The 16,431-nt window shown below is 35.7% G+C and overlaps 1 protein-coding gene across 6 annotated transcripts; it reads right to left on the bottom strand.

Annotated features, from left to right (window-relative positions):
* Window positions 1–97: 97 nt before the first annotated feature.
* Window positions 98–12,331, bottom strand: LOC107669440 (homeobox-containing protein 1-like). Of its 6 annotated transcripts, none has more exons than XM_016461658.1 (10): window positions 12,025–12,331; window positions 7,129–7,650; window positions 5,457–5,542; window positions 3,425–3,535; window positions 2,658–2,811; window positions 2,384–2,466; window positions 2,167–2,262; window positions 1,621–1,730; window positions 1,412–1,495; window positions 98–800 (listed from the first exon to the last, which is right to left on the bottom strand). In XM_016461658.1, exons 2-10 carry the CDS (start codon window positions 7,647–7,649, stop codon window positions 657–659), a joined length of 1,389 nt encoding a protein of 462 aa, XP_016317144.1. In that variant the 5' UTR covers window position 7,650; window positions 12,025–12,331; the 3' UTR covers window positions 98–656. The 6 variants fall into 6 exon arrangements, with proteins under 6 accessions (XP_016317144.1, XP_016317145.1, XP_016317146.1 ...); XM_016461659.1 differs by having other exon boundaries at window positions 1,621–1,715; XM_016461660.1 differs by having other exon boundaries at window positions 1,621–1,712.
* Between the last annotated feature and the right edge of the window lie 4,100 nt (window positions 12,332–16,431).

The raw sequence follows: 16,431 nt of genomic DNA, 5'->3' as shown, positions 1-16,431 counted from the left end.
TACAATGTAAATATTTTATTATCAGCATTTTTTTAGGAAAATGTGCTTAAATTTTTATTTTTTTTATTTTATGCAAAATATGTTTATTTATTTCCCTTTCATTTTGTGTCGAGACACATTTTTGACAGTTTTCATGAGATTCACCCAATTGCTGTTTGATGAAATACCGTACAAAAGTAAAGTAGAGACATTAAACCTGTTAACTGAGAGCATCTGTAGCGGGAATGGAGGAAGATCATGGATTCAAAGCAGAAATCAGACTCACCTCTCTCTTAAACTATCTGCCTTTAGCTTATCTGTGAGAATGAAGGAATGAGGGTCACTGGAGCACACAGACAGGAAGCACACGAAACATTATACAAGGTACTGGAACTGGAATGAGGTACGGGGTTTGGGTCAGCCAGGGTTCGGGAGGCTTAAATAAGAGCTGTAGGTGATGGCCGAACATCGTGGAACGACCTCACACTTGTCAGTTCCTGTCGAGAGTGTGTGTCATTGACTCTGGGCTTGATAAGTGGTTCAACAGGAGTGTCGATAGCAGGCGATATTAGATTCTAAAAGCTTGAGACAGAGCATTGATTTGGTCATTGCTCCATAAACACGTCTGGAGACATCTACACACGCACTCATTGATCCTCTTCGTCCCACGGTCTTCCTCAGTCATCATCCAGTGACTCTGTTTTGATTTCACTGGCCACGCCTCCCGGGCGGGACAGGGCGAGGATGCTGTGATTGACAGCTGCCATCTCCACGGCAAGAGAGATGGGGTCCTGGTGGTCTGCGTGATTGCCAGCATCATCCTTAAAGAGACGTGTATGTCAGTGAAACATTTGATATCAAGTCACAAAATGGGGTCATGAACTGCCTTTTTTTTACTTTATTTTGTACTGTTCTCAGAGGTCCACTTATAATGTTAAGATTTTTACATAAAAAAAAACATCATCATTGAGAAGTAATAGGCTATTTTCTGTCCTGTTTGGACCCCCTCATCAGAATGCTCTGTTTGAATAGATGTGACGGATTGTAGACTCGGTGTATGTTTGACAGCTACAGCCTTCATAGATGGACGCTGCTGTGATTTAGGTTAAAAATGCATAAATACTCAGTACACATCAAACGATCTGCAATAACAGACAAATAGTGAGCACGTAATAAAAACAGTTCCTCACACTTATGTGGTGCGACATTACTGTCAGATACAATATATTCAGCACAACATCGTCTTTTAGATCAGAAGGAAGGCGATGCAAAGGCTGAGTTTTTCCACAGCTTGGCTCTGAACAACGTCTTGTTAACTTGTGAGCATCTTTATCGTTTGGTTTCTGCATAGACCTGCATTTGCCTCTCGTTATTTACTCTACATGCATGGATCGGTGGGCGGAGCTAAACAGGCAGTGATGTCATGTGATACCTGTGTTGGTGAGGTGGGCTCCAGACGGTAGTAACCAAAAGGTCGGTTCATGCCTCTCTTTTCAAAATAGGAAACATCACAACCCTGTAATGAAATCACTAAGATCAGCTCTAGCAGTAGTGTTAAACAAACATCCCATGTTCAGCAGATCTAAAAAATAAGACAACGGATCCTTTAGTTCGAATGAGTCGTTTGATTCACCTGCCCACCTGCTCGTTGTAGTCGTTAGCATCGACGTCGTCACTGTTGGAGTGTCCTCCAGGACTCTGCACATCGATCCCGTGACTCTCCAAGATTGTGGCTTCTTGGAAAAAAGACCCTGTCATGAAACATCTGAAACTCTTTAAAAACCACTACCACAACAAACGAAAAATAGCTAACGATTTACTACTAGTAACCGAACCAGTAAAATCCTGACTGATTTGAACATGTTTCTTCATCAAAACAAAGTCATTACTATATATAAATCAGGGGTATTAAAATTAACTCAAACTAAAACCATAAAACTGAAATAAAATATACAGTTTATAAAATTTAAAATAACTTTTTTTTTTTTGTTGCTAAAAAAAAAAAAAAATTAACTATAAAATTAAAATGGAAAAAGTGTTTAATATTAACATATTAAAATATGTTTTCAAAGAAAATACAAATTAAAACAGAAAATACAAAAATAAAAACAGCTTAAAAATATTACCAAAAACTACAATAGTATCTCAATGATACTAAAATAACATAAATCAACTAAAATATGGTACCAATATTGGCCCTCCTCTTGATCTCTTTGCGTCGGTTGGCAAACCAATTGTAGACTTTCAATGATGTGACTCTTTCCAAGTCAGACAACTTCTTTCCTAGCCAGGAAAAACAAGATTGAAAGGTCAAAGACGACTGCTAAAATGCAAATGCGATATGTCATTTGAAGTGCAATAGATAAATCTCACTGTGTAGATTCAGACACACCAGCATTTCTACCTGGTTTCTGAATAACAGCGTTGCAGGCGTTGGCGATCTCCTCTCGTTTGGCTTCATCTGGATATTGATTATCACTGAAATAGCTGAGGAGAGAACAAAGCGTAAACACCGTACAGTTAGCAGGACTAGCGTGCTTCTGGCATGATTTGAGCTAAAGAAGCACATTTTATGAGAAAATTTTATTCCTGATTTAAAATATATTATTGAGATGTAACACTGACAAGGAGTTTCAGACATTTCGTTTTTTTCAGAAGGGGCGTTATCTCCGTCTCACCTCTCCATCACAGCGAGACATTCCTTCCTCCAGGTGAATCGACTGCCTCTGCGCAAACGGAAGCTTCCAGGGGCAGAGCTTATGGGGGGCGGAGTCTGATGCCACTCCATCTCATCCAGAGATACAGGGGTGGGACGCATATTTAATGTGGCACCTGAAAATATATATAAAAAATATATACACGACCGTTCAAAAGTTTGGGGTCGATACATTTTTTCATGTTTTTAGTCTCTTATGCTCACTGAGGCTCACTGCAAAAATGCAGTAAAAACTGTAATATTGTTTAATATTATTACAATTTAAAATATGGGAATATATTTTGAAATGTAATTTATTCCTGGGATGCAAAGCTGAATTTTCAGCATCAATACTCCAGTCTTCAGTGTCACATGATCCTTCAGAAATCATTCTAATATGCTGATTTGCTGCTCAAGAAACATGTCTTATTTCTTATTACAGTTGTGCTGCATCATATTTTGTGTTGAAACACTGATACATTGTTTTTCAGGATGAATAGAAAGTTCAAAAGAACAGCAGTCATTTAAAATAGAAATGTGACACTATAAGTGTCTTTACTGTCAGTTTTGATCAATTTAATGCATCCTTGCTAAATAAACATACTAATTTCTTTCCAAAAAAAATCAAAAAATCTCACTGACCCCAAACTTTTGGTTGGCAGTGTATTTAAACATTTTGACCTGTAATTGGGTTCAACCTTATCTTTGCACATTTATCAACCTACAATAAAACAAGCAAAGTTCGTTAACCTGGCGTTGTCTTCTCCAGCTGGTACCAGCGATAGAAAGCTCGTTTCTTCTGTTCACTGAGATCTGAGCCCTGCTGGAGGAGCCAGTGAGAGATTCTGCTCTGACTGATGCCTGACACGCAGAAAGAGAAAACAAATCAATGCACAAGTCAGAGTCAAACTGACAGACAGAACAATAACGAAACGACAACCCATCTTACATTCAGAATTCTATTTTGGTTTAGTAATTACAGTTTAATCTATTACACTTAGGTTTTCGGTTCTTGCTGAAAGCGAAATGCTGTAAGGCGACAAAATCATAGTTAATCAGAACATATTGTTTAATAAAAAACTATGTGAAACCGGATTGTGAATAATTAACTGTATTCAGTGGCGAGTGGCAAAATTGGAAACCAAACAGCCAACAAAATAATCTATACACTTGTTGCGGTTGTGAACAAAGATTCTGATGGAAATCGAAGAGATTTATCACTTGTCTCATCACACCTGGTTATGACAGTGTTTTAGGAATATTCCAGTTTCAAAACAGCATCTGTGACATGCTGTCGAGTCATTTTGACTCTTGTGTAAATGCTTCAGTACAAAAGTGTTATTTGAGCTGTGAAGTCTAAACTGTCTATATTTAAGCTGTGAAGTCTAAACCCTCTAGCAGTGGGACTACTATTCTTGGCAGATGAACTACCTGTGGTTTGCAAAGACAAGTTCAGTAAACGAATCTATCACACTACAGGACATTATTAAAGATAGGACAAATAACACTGCAGTCTTCACTGTAGATTAATACTTACTAAAGCTATAAAAGTTATTCAGTCGAGCAGTTTTCTCTGTCTTTTGTTGTTTGATTGACATTAACAACACAGATAGCAGCAGGTATATTAGGCTGCTGTCACTTTAAGACCTAACGCACAGATCTAACATATTTGACATGCATCCAATTTTCTGTTTACATTCACTTAAGGCAAGAAACTATAGGCAATATTTTATATTTTTTGAGACACTGGTCAATTTTTGAGTTTTTGATCTATTTTGCTTACATAACATGTCTTCTTTCAGACTAGAGGAAAGACAACATCCAAAACACACATTTAAGTGTATTTTATTATACTTTAAGTATGTGAGAATTTTCAGTTACAATACATTTTCTCAACACACATACATTACATTCTCAAAAATACGTTTTCTCAAAATGATTTTTTTTCTCCTGCACTGAGTCAGAAATCTTCACTTCAGTAGCACTTAAACCACATTTTACCATTTTGTTCATAACTATATTCTGAAGGTTTTTTACAGAGGGGTTTGTTAATATATAATTTGACTGATATATATATATATATATATTTAACATTTTATTCCAAAAACATGGTGAAATTTATTTTTTTATGGCTGTTGTATTTTCCGATTTATGTAGTTATAAAAACATCCCCTCTGTAAAAACCTTTGACTGTAATATATCCAAAGAAGAAGAAGAAGAAACTATTTTGAACCTGGCTTTATCTAATGTTCAGATTTCTGTTCAGGAAATGTATGCAAATTAATGGATACAGTACTGAGCCATGAAAATGTACCATACTTTTTTAAATGAAATAAATAGGATTACATTAATTATAACTTGATCATTCATGTTAGTTCATTAACTCATGTTAACAGATAAAACTTTAAAATGTAAAAATTTATTAGTAAATGTAGAAAATTAACCATCTCTGCCACTCTAGTAACAGACGCAACCCTGAAAAACTATAAGTATGTATTTTTGCTGACAACCGAATATTCCAGCTATCGGTCCCGATTAATCTGCAAAACTGATCAGTCAGTCAACCACTAATTGGCAAGACTTAAAAACACGTGCAAATGTGAAACTTGACGCAGTAATGGCCCCACATCTGTACCAAGCATCTTTCACGCACTGTGTATTTTATTACAGTACAATGTCTTGCCCCATAGACTTGTATTGTAAGTACATTTCTGAAATGATTGCTGATGATTGATTGAACATGATAGATGTTTTACAAATTGGGGTAATGGGGTGAACTGACCTGTGACCTGAGCCACCACAGCCTGTGAGATGCGTCTGTTGCCCAGAAAGGCTTTGATTTCCTCCTTCACCAGGGTGCTGTCTCGCCTGCACACATCACAGGACGCAAACATGACAGCTGCAATTCAACACCACAACAACATGACGTCTGTGAAGATTCAGTTATCAAACTCATCACAGAATGTCTCCGAGCAAAATGACACTGCTTAAACCCGGTAAACACAATCACATGTCAACAGCGCTAGATTCAGGACCGGTTTAGAGTGAGTTTGAATCGACTTTGATTTTTTTATTTAATTTTTTTTAAATGTCTGTATAGTTGTTTATTCATTTTTATTTCGGTTGTAGTTTTAGGGTGCTTTCACACTTGGTTCGCTTGCCTGGTCCTGCTCCCCCCTCCCCCTGCCCCCGCTAGACTGCGTTCATATTATTTTATTTGGGTCCGAACCGCGGTTCGTTTGCGTCATCAAGCCAGCAGCTGTTTACCCCGTTGCTTAGTAACGACGGCGCAGGAGAAGGCGACATTGCTCTCTGCACTTTTATATATTTACGTTTTTAAACCGTTCGTTTTGTTTACAAAGCTTTGGTACATAATGGCACTTAAGTCTGTCTTACGAATGTACTGCAAATGCTCTAAAGAACGCTGAAGGCGAACAGAAATGAGATATTCAGCTCTCTGTTTGCAGTGCGTCAGTCACGCTCCTCAGGAAAGTGAGTGAAACAAACACACATTTTTATCAAATAATACGTCATTAATAGCGGTTCACTTCCGCGATTTGGTACGATTACGTTCACATCAGCAGCGAACCGTACCGGAGTTCACATGAACCGTACCCCAGACCACCCTTTTTAAGCGAACTCTGGTACGGTTCGCGGGTGCGCACCCGAGTTCGGAAGACAGCGTTCACATCATCCAAACGAACCGAACTCTGACGTCAATCGAACCCGGGTGCGCACCAAAAGTGCTAGTGTGAAAGCACCCTTAGTTAGTACATCAAGTTAAACTACAGGAAAATTTGAAATGTTTTGACAATTATTATTTTTTTAATTAATTATTTTAGTTAATTCATCTCAAGGCTCCAGACTGCTAAACTGAACAGATTGCAAATGTATAAAAAAAAAAAAAAAAAGAATAAGTACATACAAAAATATTATTATTATTTTAAAAATTACAACTTTATCTTTAACTTTGCCATTTTAAATACATATTGGTAAACCACTAGTAAAACAAAACAAACAAACAAAAACCTTTCAGTTATAAAAAAGGAAGTACAACAGTGTTCAGCAAATTTTTTGAATGTTAATAATATACTACATTGGCACATTACTACATATTTTTGCAAGACTGAGTGGCATTATTATATAATTTTTAATATGTCTATATAGTTTTTAATTCATTTTTATTTCAGTTTTAGTCTTAGTTTTTTAGTAAATAAAGTGACAAGTTGTCAAGTTATACTAAATGAAAAAATATAAATGTTGCTTTGACAACTAGCTGAAATTTTGTTATTTTTATATATTTTTTGTAGATTTTATTTATATTTTATATTATACACTTTTATTATGTTTATATTTCATTTTTTATTTCAGTATTTATATTTCAAGCAATGAACATTTTCTAATGGTTTTAGTATTTTAGTTTTAGTTAACTATAATAACCCTGACTGACTGACCTCATGAGCTCCTCCACCTTGTCATCTATATCCAGGTCCTCCTCTGACCCCTCCAGCCCGTACGACCTCACGGCTGCCGCACTGTTCACCGGGTAACGGTTCGGTGACAGTTTCCCATTGGGTGTCGCCGCCAAAGCGTCCCGCCCGTTCTGCGCCATGGCGACCAGAGAGACCAGCGAGGGTAAGACGGCGGGTGGAGACGTGGCGTAACTGTTGCTGGGCGACGGTGATAAATTACCGTGGAACTGCGTTTGCGTTGCTGTGGAAGTGGTGGAGGAGGTCGCCATGGTGGCGTTGCTAGTGCTATTTGAGGTGGGTGTAGTGCTGGAGGTGGTGCTGTTGGTGGCGTTGGAGTCCGACGGGCCGCGCCGGCTGTATTTGTCCCCGTGCTCGCGGTCGAGTCGCTCCAGGGTGTCCAACGTGTGCACGATCTCGGGTTTGGTCATACCTGTACGCCGCAGTCTCTGGAGCAGGTCGATCTGTTCGATGGTGAAGCGTGGCTCATCTGTGTAGTGAGACATTCTGACGGGACACAAAAACAAACATTATTGAACACAATGCACATCAATCACATGTGCATCAATGGCTGTTATAGGAGAGCGTTCATGAATGCTGACAGAAAAAACAAACAGATGCTTCATTAAGAACTGAAAGTTTGCATACCGTGCAGTAGGCCTACATACTGAATCCTGCCTATTAACAAAAAATTATGCAACAATTATTTTGATCATTAACATGCAATATTTTTGACATGTTACCTCAAAATGTTGAATGATTAAGTGAATGGTATCCAGTTATCATCTCAGTTAGCTTCTTGATAAATTATTACATAAAAAAAATAAATACACAAAAATTGGTCATCCAGTAGTTAAGTAAATCCTAAAAACGTTAAGCATTCTGAACAAACAGTCAAAAAGTAAAAAATAATGGCTGATACTGCTTCTAGTTCATTCATCTCAAGGCTCCAGAATGCAACTAAAATGGTCGCAAACTTATAAAAAATATATAAATAAAATACATATATAAAATAATTATTATTCTACACAATTTGAAACTTTACAATAAATTAGGGCTGCCCAATTAATCGAATTTCTAATCGTGATTACAATTATGGATGGCACAATTACGTAATCGTTCAAAGCGGCAATTAATCGTTCAAAGTCCACTTGTTATTCTGCGTGCCTAAGATGCGTTTTTTTCTTTCTACGTGTTATCTTAAGGGTTTTTCCCATTATTTTAGTTTTAGTATAACATTATAATACCATTCATATTTTTACTTTTTTATAATTTAAAGAAGAAACCAATCCGATGTATAGTTGACATTTGAGGCTTAATACTATAGAAAAGCACTAAAGGTTTTTCAGTTAGAGTGTTTTCAGCTTGTTTATTTTCATATAAAAATACGGCATGCAGTTGAATCAAACAATGGTATAAACATCATTCAATGTCAATTGTGATAATCGTAATTAATAATCGCAATTACAATTTCAAGGGAATAATCGACAATTATGATTTTTGTCAATCGTGCAGCCCTACAATAAATAATAAATGTAAAAATATCTGTCATATTGGTCAGTCACTAGTAAAAGAAAGAAAGAAACAAAAAGATACTGTGCAGTACTGTGTACTCCCTACTATTTAAAAAAGGAAGTTCAACAACAATATGCACCAATAACTGTTTCAAACATTATGCAACATTTTAACTCAGGTTTATACTTGATATATTAAATTGCCATGAAATAACTCGTATTGAGCAACAAGCAGTAACTGATAAAAATTTTAAGCATAGTCACGAAGGTATAAATAATGGAAGGCGTTGCTTCTAGTTTGTTCATAAAATAAAATATAAAAAAAGAAAAATACAACAAAATAAAATGTTGTTGTTTGTTATAAGATTTTTAACTTTATAATAATATTATATGAATGAATATTATAAAATATGAAATGAATATTATAAATATATAATATTATAAAATATGTAATAGTTTAAGATGCAAGTTCCATTAAAAAAAAAAAAAAATCCCAACAAACAGTAAATCAAGATGTTAAAAATAATGGATGATGTTGCTTTTGATTTATTAATCTCAGGGTTTGTAGTTATTATTATATAAAATGTGCAACTTTATGGTAAATATAAGCATATTTTTGTATAAACATCTAATAGCCATGATTATGAGGAGTCAATATTTAATTAAATCTTTAGAGTTTAAGTCAGTGCATTGGAATCAGCATCTTTGCACAATGCAACAATAAACACTTACATTACTTTTAAGACTGGTTCTCCTTAATAAAAGACCTGTTCTCTTTCATAAAAACTGATTCACAAATGACTCTCAAATGCACTAGTTAATGTTTATATGGTTTGAATCAATCCAATGACTTGCTCACTGAACTGTTCAGAGCTTATACTAAGTTAACAGCTCAGTTTAATAGTCATTTGGTTTTAGTCTGGAACTGTGTGTCACATTGTAAACAGAAGGTTGAGTGCATTGCATTGTGGGATAGAGGTTGTACATTTCCTTACTGTGCACAGCTTTCTAACACATATTTTCTATAAGAATAGTACGAAGGAACAATCCCAGAATTCACTCCAACATGTCAAGACTTAGATCCTTAGACAAACGAATGAATTATCATAATTTCAAGTGCTCCGCCATCTCATGGCAGTCGAGTTATGATGATAAAAGCAGGATTCATCTGACCTACTTAAAATTCTGTTTATCCAAGACGGCTTTCATCAACAAGCACGAGCAATTACTGTCGCTGTTGTCAAGGAAACCATACCAGCCAATGACTGATGGAGTTTATGTAACTCCAGATTAAAGCGCAGAATGCAAATACGGAGCATGCTTTGTTTAACCTTCTAATCCAGAGCACATGGTTTTATATTAAGCTAATGGTTAGTCATATTAATACCAGGCGGTAATAGATGACTAGCCAACTGCAGCTATTCTATCCTCTACCAGGTAATATGAGCAATTCAATCAGTGATGCTTGACTACTAAGAATCTTTATTTCATCTTTATGTCGCAGCAAAAATGAATGGGAAAGACTGGAAACCCGGCGACCTTGTGGCAACTAATCTTCTAACGTAACACGTATCCCAGTAGCACAGCTGGTTTGCTGTGAAATTCCTCACTGGTTTGGAGTTTTCCATTAAACCAGACCTATTATAGCCTATTTACACAAGTTAACCGTTAACCTTACACCGCTGGAGCCAAAGCACTCACTGCTAAAAAAGGGCTCAGTGGGCTCTTGTACAGCATAATTGCTTCCACTTAGATCTCAGATGATCCTTATAAAAGTCTGTGATAGGAACGTGGCAGCCGCTGTGGGTTTCTAAAAATATATCACTGCGAGGCTTTGACTGAGGCAGAAATTGTGTGTGCGATGAAAGATACAATACGCTGTCGCTGTCATGAAGAAGCCCTTTTGTCATGCATGCGATCCTTCTCTGACATCTCTTAACATGCACCGAGGGTCTCACCCATAAGCCCTGCTGCATTAGTCATCATGTGGCATTAAATACTGCAGGCGTTCACTGCAGGGCTCTTTATGAGGGCACAGCTGCAGAGACTGCAAGTCAAGGATGCAGTCCTGCACCACATGCACACGTGCATCAGCTCATCTGACTGCATCCAGACACGTCAAACGAGTTCACCGAGAGCTTTAAATAATAACCCACATGAGAATCCCTGCGCCCTTCTTATTTTCATTTAATAACTACTGTTTATGTAGACGTGGTCATCGTGAAACACAAAATTAGACTGAAGTAAGCAGGATGGAAAATGTTTTGCATTATTAAAAATTGACATTCTAATATTTGGCTGTTTTGTTCATGTTTCTAAAATTAACAACAAATAGTAATACATGCTGTAGCAAACTTTGTGTAAATAATTATTAATTTCATTAATGGTTATAGAGTTATGGTCTGACACAGGTTTTATGACTTAAATGTATACATTTTGCGCAACATCTAAAACACCACACATTGAAGGTGGACAAGATGCATTTTTTAACCGCTTAGTTGGCTTAGGTGTTGCAACAGACCTGACCAGAAGCTTCTAGAAATAGTAGCGTGCATAAAAAAAGATGTATCCCAAGAGGAGAGAAATCGTTTTTCAATGCATTTTAAGTAACTCAAGTTATGAAAGCAGATCAGAACAAATCCATGCAGCAAACTCACGATCAATGAGGATTATCAGCAAATCACTTTCATTTAACTTCATTTCCATTTATGCATTGCATGTGAAGGGGCTTCAGTCGACCGGTCAAAGCACAGACTATTTAAAATATGGATATTTTCTAAGTGCATGTCATATGATAGTGATAAAAGCACAGATATACGCCCATCATCTTTGTGCATGAAAACTAACAGCATATCCAGCATTAGAAAAAAAACCGCATACGAAATATAAGCATACATATATTAAACATGCACTTATTAAATAACAATTCATATGAGAAACATTGAGTATTTCAACCTATATAAACAAAATAAGTTTTGCATGACTCATCTGTGTCCTGACCTTTGCAAACAAACACCAAAAGGGCTTTAAATTAACAGCACACATGCGTAAATAAATCTCAACGAGTTATTCACATGACTGTTTATTAGTAAATATGACGAATATGCACAAATAAATACAAGAGTTCAGCACTTTCACACTAGAAAAACTGGCTACATAACTCATTAACTGACAATTATATTACTGCATAAACTATCTAGACATGTATAGATTTAAACTAGACGCATATGTCGGTTAAAATTAAATCACGAAGCGTGTTTTAACAAGATAAACAAAACGAACTGAATTATCCAGGCGGCTAACGTTAGTTAGCTTAGCACGAGCCAGCACAAAACTGACTCCTCAGGGATAAAATCACGTTTCTTACCTGGAATGAGGAAAACACACAAACTCTCAGCGCAGCAGATCATTTAATGTGCTCTGTCAGGCGACGAAGATGATATTTTATGTGATGTTGTGAGGAAGACTCGCCCTGACTGACTGACTGACTGACTGACTGTCTTTGTCTGACTGACAGCAGCCGCGCTGACGTCACGACGCACGCCTCGCATTGACTCGGGAAATGTAGTTCATTGCTATCGCGCCTCCATTGTGAGAGATGGACGTGTTCCCAGTGTTGCCAACTTAGCAATTTTGTAGTCTTTTCAGACTACCCTAGCAACTTTTTCTTCCAAAAGCACCTAGCAACAAATTTAGCAATTTTAAACATTTATTTGGCAACTTTTAGCAACTTTTGATAAGGACTCAGACAATAAAAAGGCACACATTGTCCATCCAAATTACACAAAAAGAGGAAACCACAGATGCCTAGCAGTACACACATCACGTGAATTGAGTTAGCTGCTATTTGCAATTGTTCAATTTAATAATAATAATAATTGAATAATTTGATAATTGAATAATTGTTCATTTATGATACACTTTGTTAGTAGCTTGTACCTGCGATTGTTGATCAGTTAGTACACTGTAAGAAAAATGGAAAATCTTTCAGGACATTATCCATTATCCATCATCCTTTGTAACCCTGTAACCCGAAAACACAATGCGTAATTTAAAATACAGGTAAAAAAAAACATTACGGAAAATTCTTTCATATTAACAGTAGATTGTGCCTTATTTTTACAGACTTTTCTTAGAGTGTAGCATACTAACTAACTACTAATACACTGCTTAAAGCATAATTGTTGAGAATGTGTAGAGTTTACTAGCTACTAAAAAAACTTAAATTGTAATCATTTAAAAATGTGTACGTTTTCAATAATTCAATGTATTTAAAAATACAGTTATTTATATTTTAATATTATATCATGCATATTATTTTAAAAACAAATCTAAATTAACATATATAAAATATATTTTTTGCTGAGGTTTGATGATGTGACAATTTTGCGTCGTGATTACGCAATGACGTCATTGAGCAATGACATCACAACGTCATTTAGCAACTTTTAGCAACAAATCGACCTTCCTTTAGCAACTTTCTCTGAAAATTAGTTGGCAACACTGCGTGTTCCTTCATGTTTCATTTCAGTCAGACTACAGAAAAGAAGCGGAGAGGAGACGTGAGAGGGTGTGAAAGACTCAGGTTTCCTTAAATTAACTTTATATTACGTAAAGGTGTGTTTAAAGTTCATTTATTTCTATAAACAGTTGCTTGAGGTGATTGCATCTGAGGAGGATAAACATAATATGGACATGATATCTTCGGGTACACTTCAGGTTCTTCTTCCATTAAATGAAAAGAAGCGTAGGGCGTAGAATTTAGTAGGGATGCTAGGGACATGTCAATAAGTTATATTGCTATAAGTTATAGCAATAATTTTGATCAAACAATTAAATATATGCATATGTAACCACTGTTGTTGTAATTTCGGCCGAATCTAAAATAGGTCATACCATTGATATTTCCTGAGAAGATCAAGTAAATACGTTAGAAAAGTAGCTTATTGAAACTGAGCTTTTCGAAGCTCAGAATCAGTTAAAGGCACAACATGTAAGATTTTTTTATTAAAATATCCAAAAACTTTGTTTTGTAGAAAACGTGGAAACACCGAAGATGCTTTAATATGTTGTGCGTTTTAATAGACCGGTGACGACCGCACAGAGTAGCATTATAACAGAACTTTCAAATGTATCTAGTATGATAAAACAGCGCTGCTTTACCCCACATACGCACGACCGGAAGGAGTGGACGCGGTCGACTGTGGCATAATAAAAGCTCCACTGCTTTCCAGCCGTGTGTCACGCTCGTTCAGCGCCTCGTTTCGCTTCGACGGTTTTCAGCCTCACCCTGCTTCATACTACTACGTTAATAAATCATTAGCTCATCCATGAACATGATTTCTGCCCGAGTCCCGTCGGATTGCATCGGCTGTGGGGATGAAGACCCACAACTCCCATGATTCCACACTCAGTCACTGCGTCATCAAACTACGCCTTTGTCTATTTGTTTATTTTGAATACGTGCCCTCTAGTGGCAAAAATTACATATTGTGCCTTTAAACCACTTCGTTGCAAAATGATTCACTGTTTCGAAGCGCTCCAATCAGATCGCATATCATGAATCATTTGATTCAGATCGAGAATTCAAAGTGCGTATCGCTAATCATTTGATTCAGATCGGAATTTCGTAGTGGGTTCGCGAATCATTATTCAGATCAGAACTTCAGAGCGCAGATCGTGAATCATTTGATTCAGAACGGAACTTCGGAGCACGTATCGCGAATCTTTTTTTCTGATTCTTTCGTTCTTTTTTTATTAAACAGTACAAAACATAAAACCATTAAGGTGGCACAGTTATAAAAACAAAATAAAGAAACAAATAAAGAAAGTATACACGGATACAAATCTGGTGTTTAAGAAACTTAACCATGATTTTATTATAGTAACAGTGTAGTAACCATGGTTTTTGGCCTATTTAGGATGAACAGAGCTTTGGATAGTTTCCATATACTTGTCTCTAGATCAACTCTGAATAAAGAAAAGAGAGGTTTAGAGACAGATTTTTGTTCATGCATGTGAAATTTAGCTAGCAGGAAACAAATTAAGTTATATATTATTCTCTTTTGAGTAGTCAAACAATCCAAAGAAAACATCTTTACCCTGCTGCTGTAATGTTGTTGGTTTTACATAATCAAAATTGTGTAATTATTGTCTGATGAATATGCTAACATAGAAAAGCTCTCCTTATGAATTATGAGTATGTGATTTACCATAGCTATAAATAAAGTCTTTAGATGACATGAAACTGTGGTCATACGTCTATCATAAATGCAAAAAAAACCTACGCTATAGGTATTTGATAACCCCAAAATAACAAACAAGACCTTTTTGTATTTCGTTTGTCAAAGCAGACGTTAGAGTGCGCTGTTTTACACTGTTAACTCTAAATGGATGGCCAACAAAATGACAATGAAATCTCTGTCCAAATGAGCTCTGTATCTGATGAATGAGTCTCCTGTTTTATTGCTGTACATTTAATCTACATATTATATTTCTGTAAAGTGAAATAATATGCAGGAATGCTTCAGTGCTGCCCACAGTCAGGGCTAAAGATGATGTAAACTAGCATTGTGTTGTTGTTTATGATGTCTTGTTTTGTAGATTAACAAAAAACAGCATTATGTGACCAAGATTGAAAGATTTACATCTGTGGGTGATGCTGTGCATGTTCTGAAGATTTGTTGTAATATATTGCACTTTTTCTGGACATTTCTTGACAGTTAATTCAGGTAACACACACTCCTATGCATCACAGTTCACTCAGACATGGTTTCTTACAGAAAAGTACTGTGACTGTAATGAGGTACAGATGGTAATACCAAGGGTTTTTAAATTACAAATGATTAGTTTAGTCATGTACCATTTGGTATTTACATTGCACTCAAATTTCCATTTGGTATTCACATGGTTCTTCGAAGAATAGCATGGTATTACCATAAGCAAGACAACAAGTGTTGTTGCCAAACAGATTTATAGAAACCGGGCTGTAAACACAAGCCTGTTTAAATGACTCTGATGTGACATTTCTGACACTTCTATGTCAGTGTTTGTCATGACATGCTGTCATGTGGATAGACTTTGCCAAAAGAAAGGCAATAACTGTGGCCTAGTTCTGCTGGCTTTATGTCATCATCAGATGTTTGATTATTTTTATTTTGTTCACATGCTTCAGGTTAGGGAGTTTATCTCACAAAAACACGTATTGGTCACAGTTTACCCCTATTTTAAGACCAGGACCCCCCAAATTCTCATGATCATAAATCATAAAAATCTCATTCTGATTGCATCAGAATATTTTATTGAAAATTTTGGAATTTCCAATGGTGATCCTAATACAAAAATACTAATAAATATCAATATTTATATTATAAAATATATATTTTAAAAAATTATAAAACTTTTAAATATAATAAAAAAATTATGATTTTAAAATATATTTAAAATATTTAAAAAAATGTAATTGGCATGAATTAAGAGCAGTGCTTAAATTAAGCTAAGCATGAGCAATTTACAAAAATTAGCATTTTGCATTAAGATAATGAAGTCTACTTTTACTATTTTAATTTTTATTTTATTTTATATATATTTTTATTTTTACAGAATAAGTTAAATGCAGTACAGTAAATTTTTCCAGGATGTATAAATATTTTACAAATATTTTATTTTTGCATTACACTAATAAGAATACGGAGGTAGATTTTGTTTTATGCATATACAGTATATCCATACATGTATGTATGCAAAATGTATTTTTTTATATATTTTTTTTTAA

Source organism: Sinocyclocheilus anshuiensis, unplaced genomic scaffold, assembly GCF_001515605.1.
Source record: "Sinocyclocheilus anshuiensis isolate Anshui unplaced genomic scaffold, SAMN03320099.WGS_v1.1 scaffold96, whole genome shotgun sequence".
Classification (NCBI taxonomy): domain Eukaryota; kingdom Metazoa; phylum Chordata; class Actinopteri; order Cypriniformes; family Cyprinidae; genus Sinocyclocheilus; species Sinocyclocheilus anshuiensis.
The sequence above is the reverse complement of the archived record's forward strand: the minus strand, read 5'-3'. Positions and strand labels throughout refer to the sequence as shown.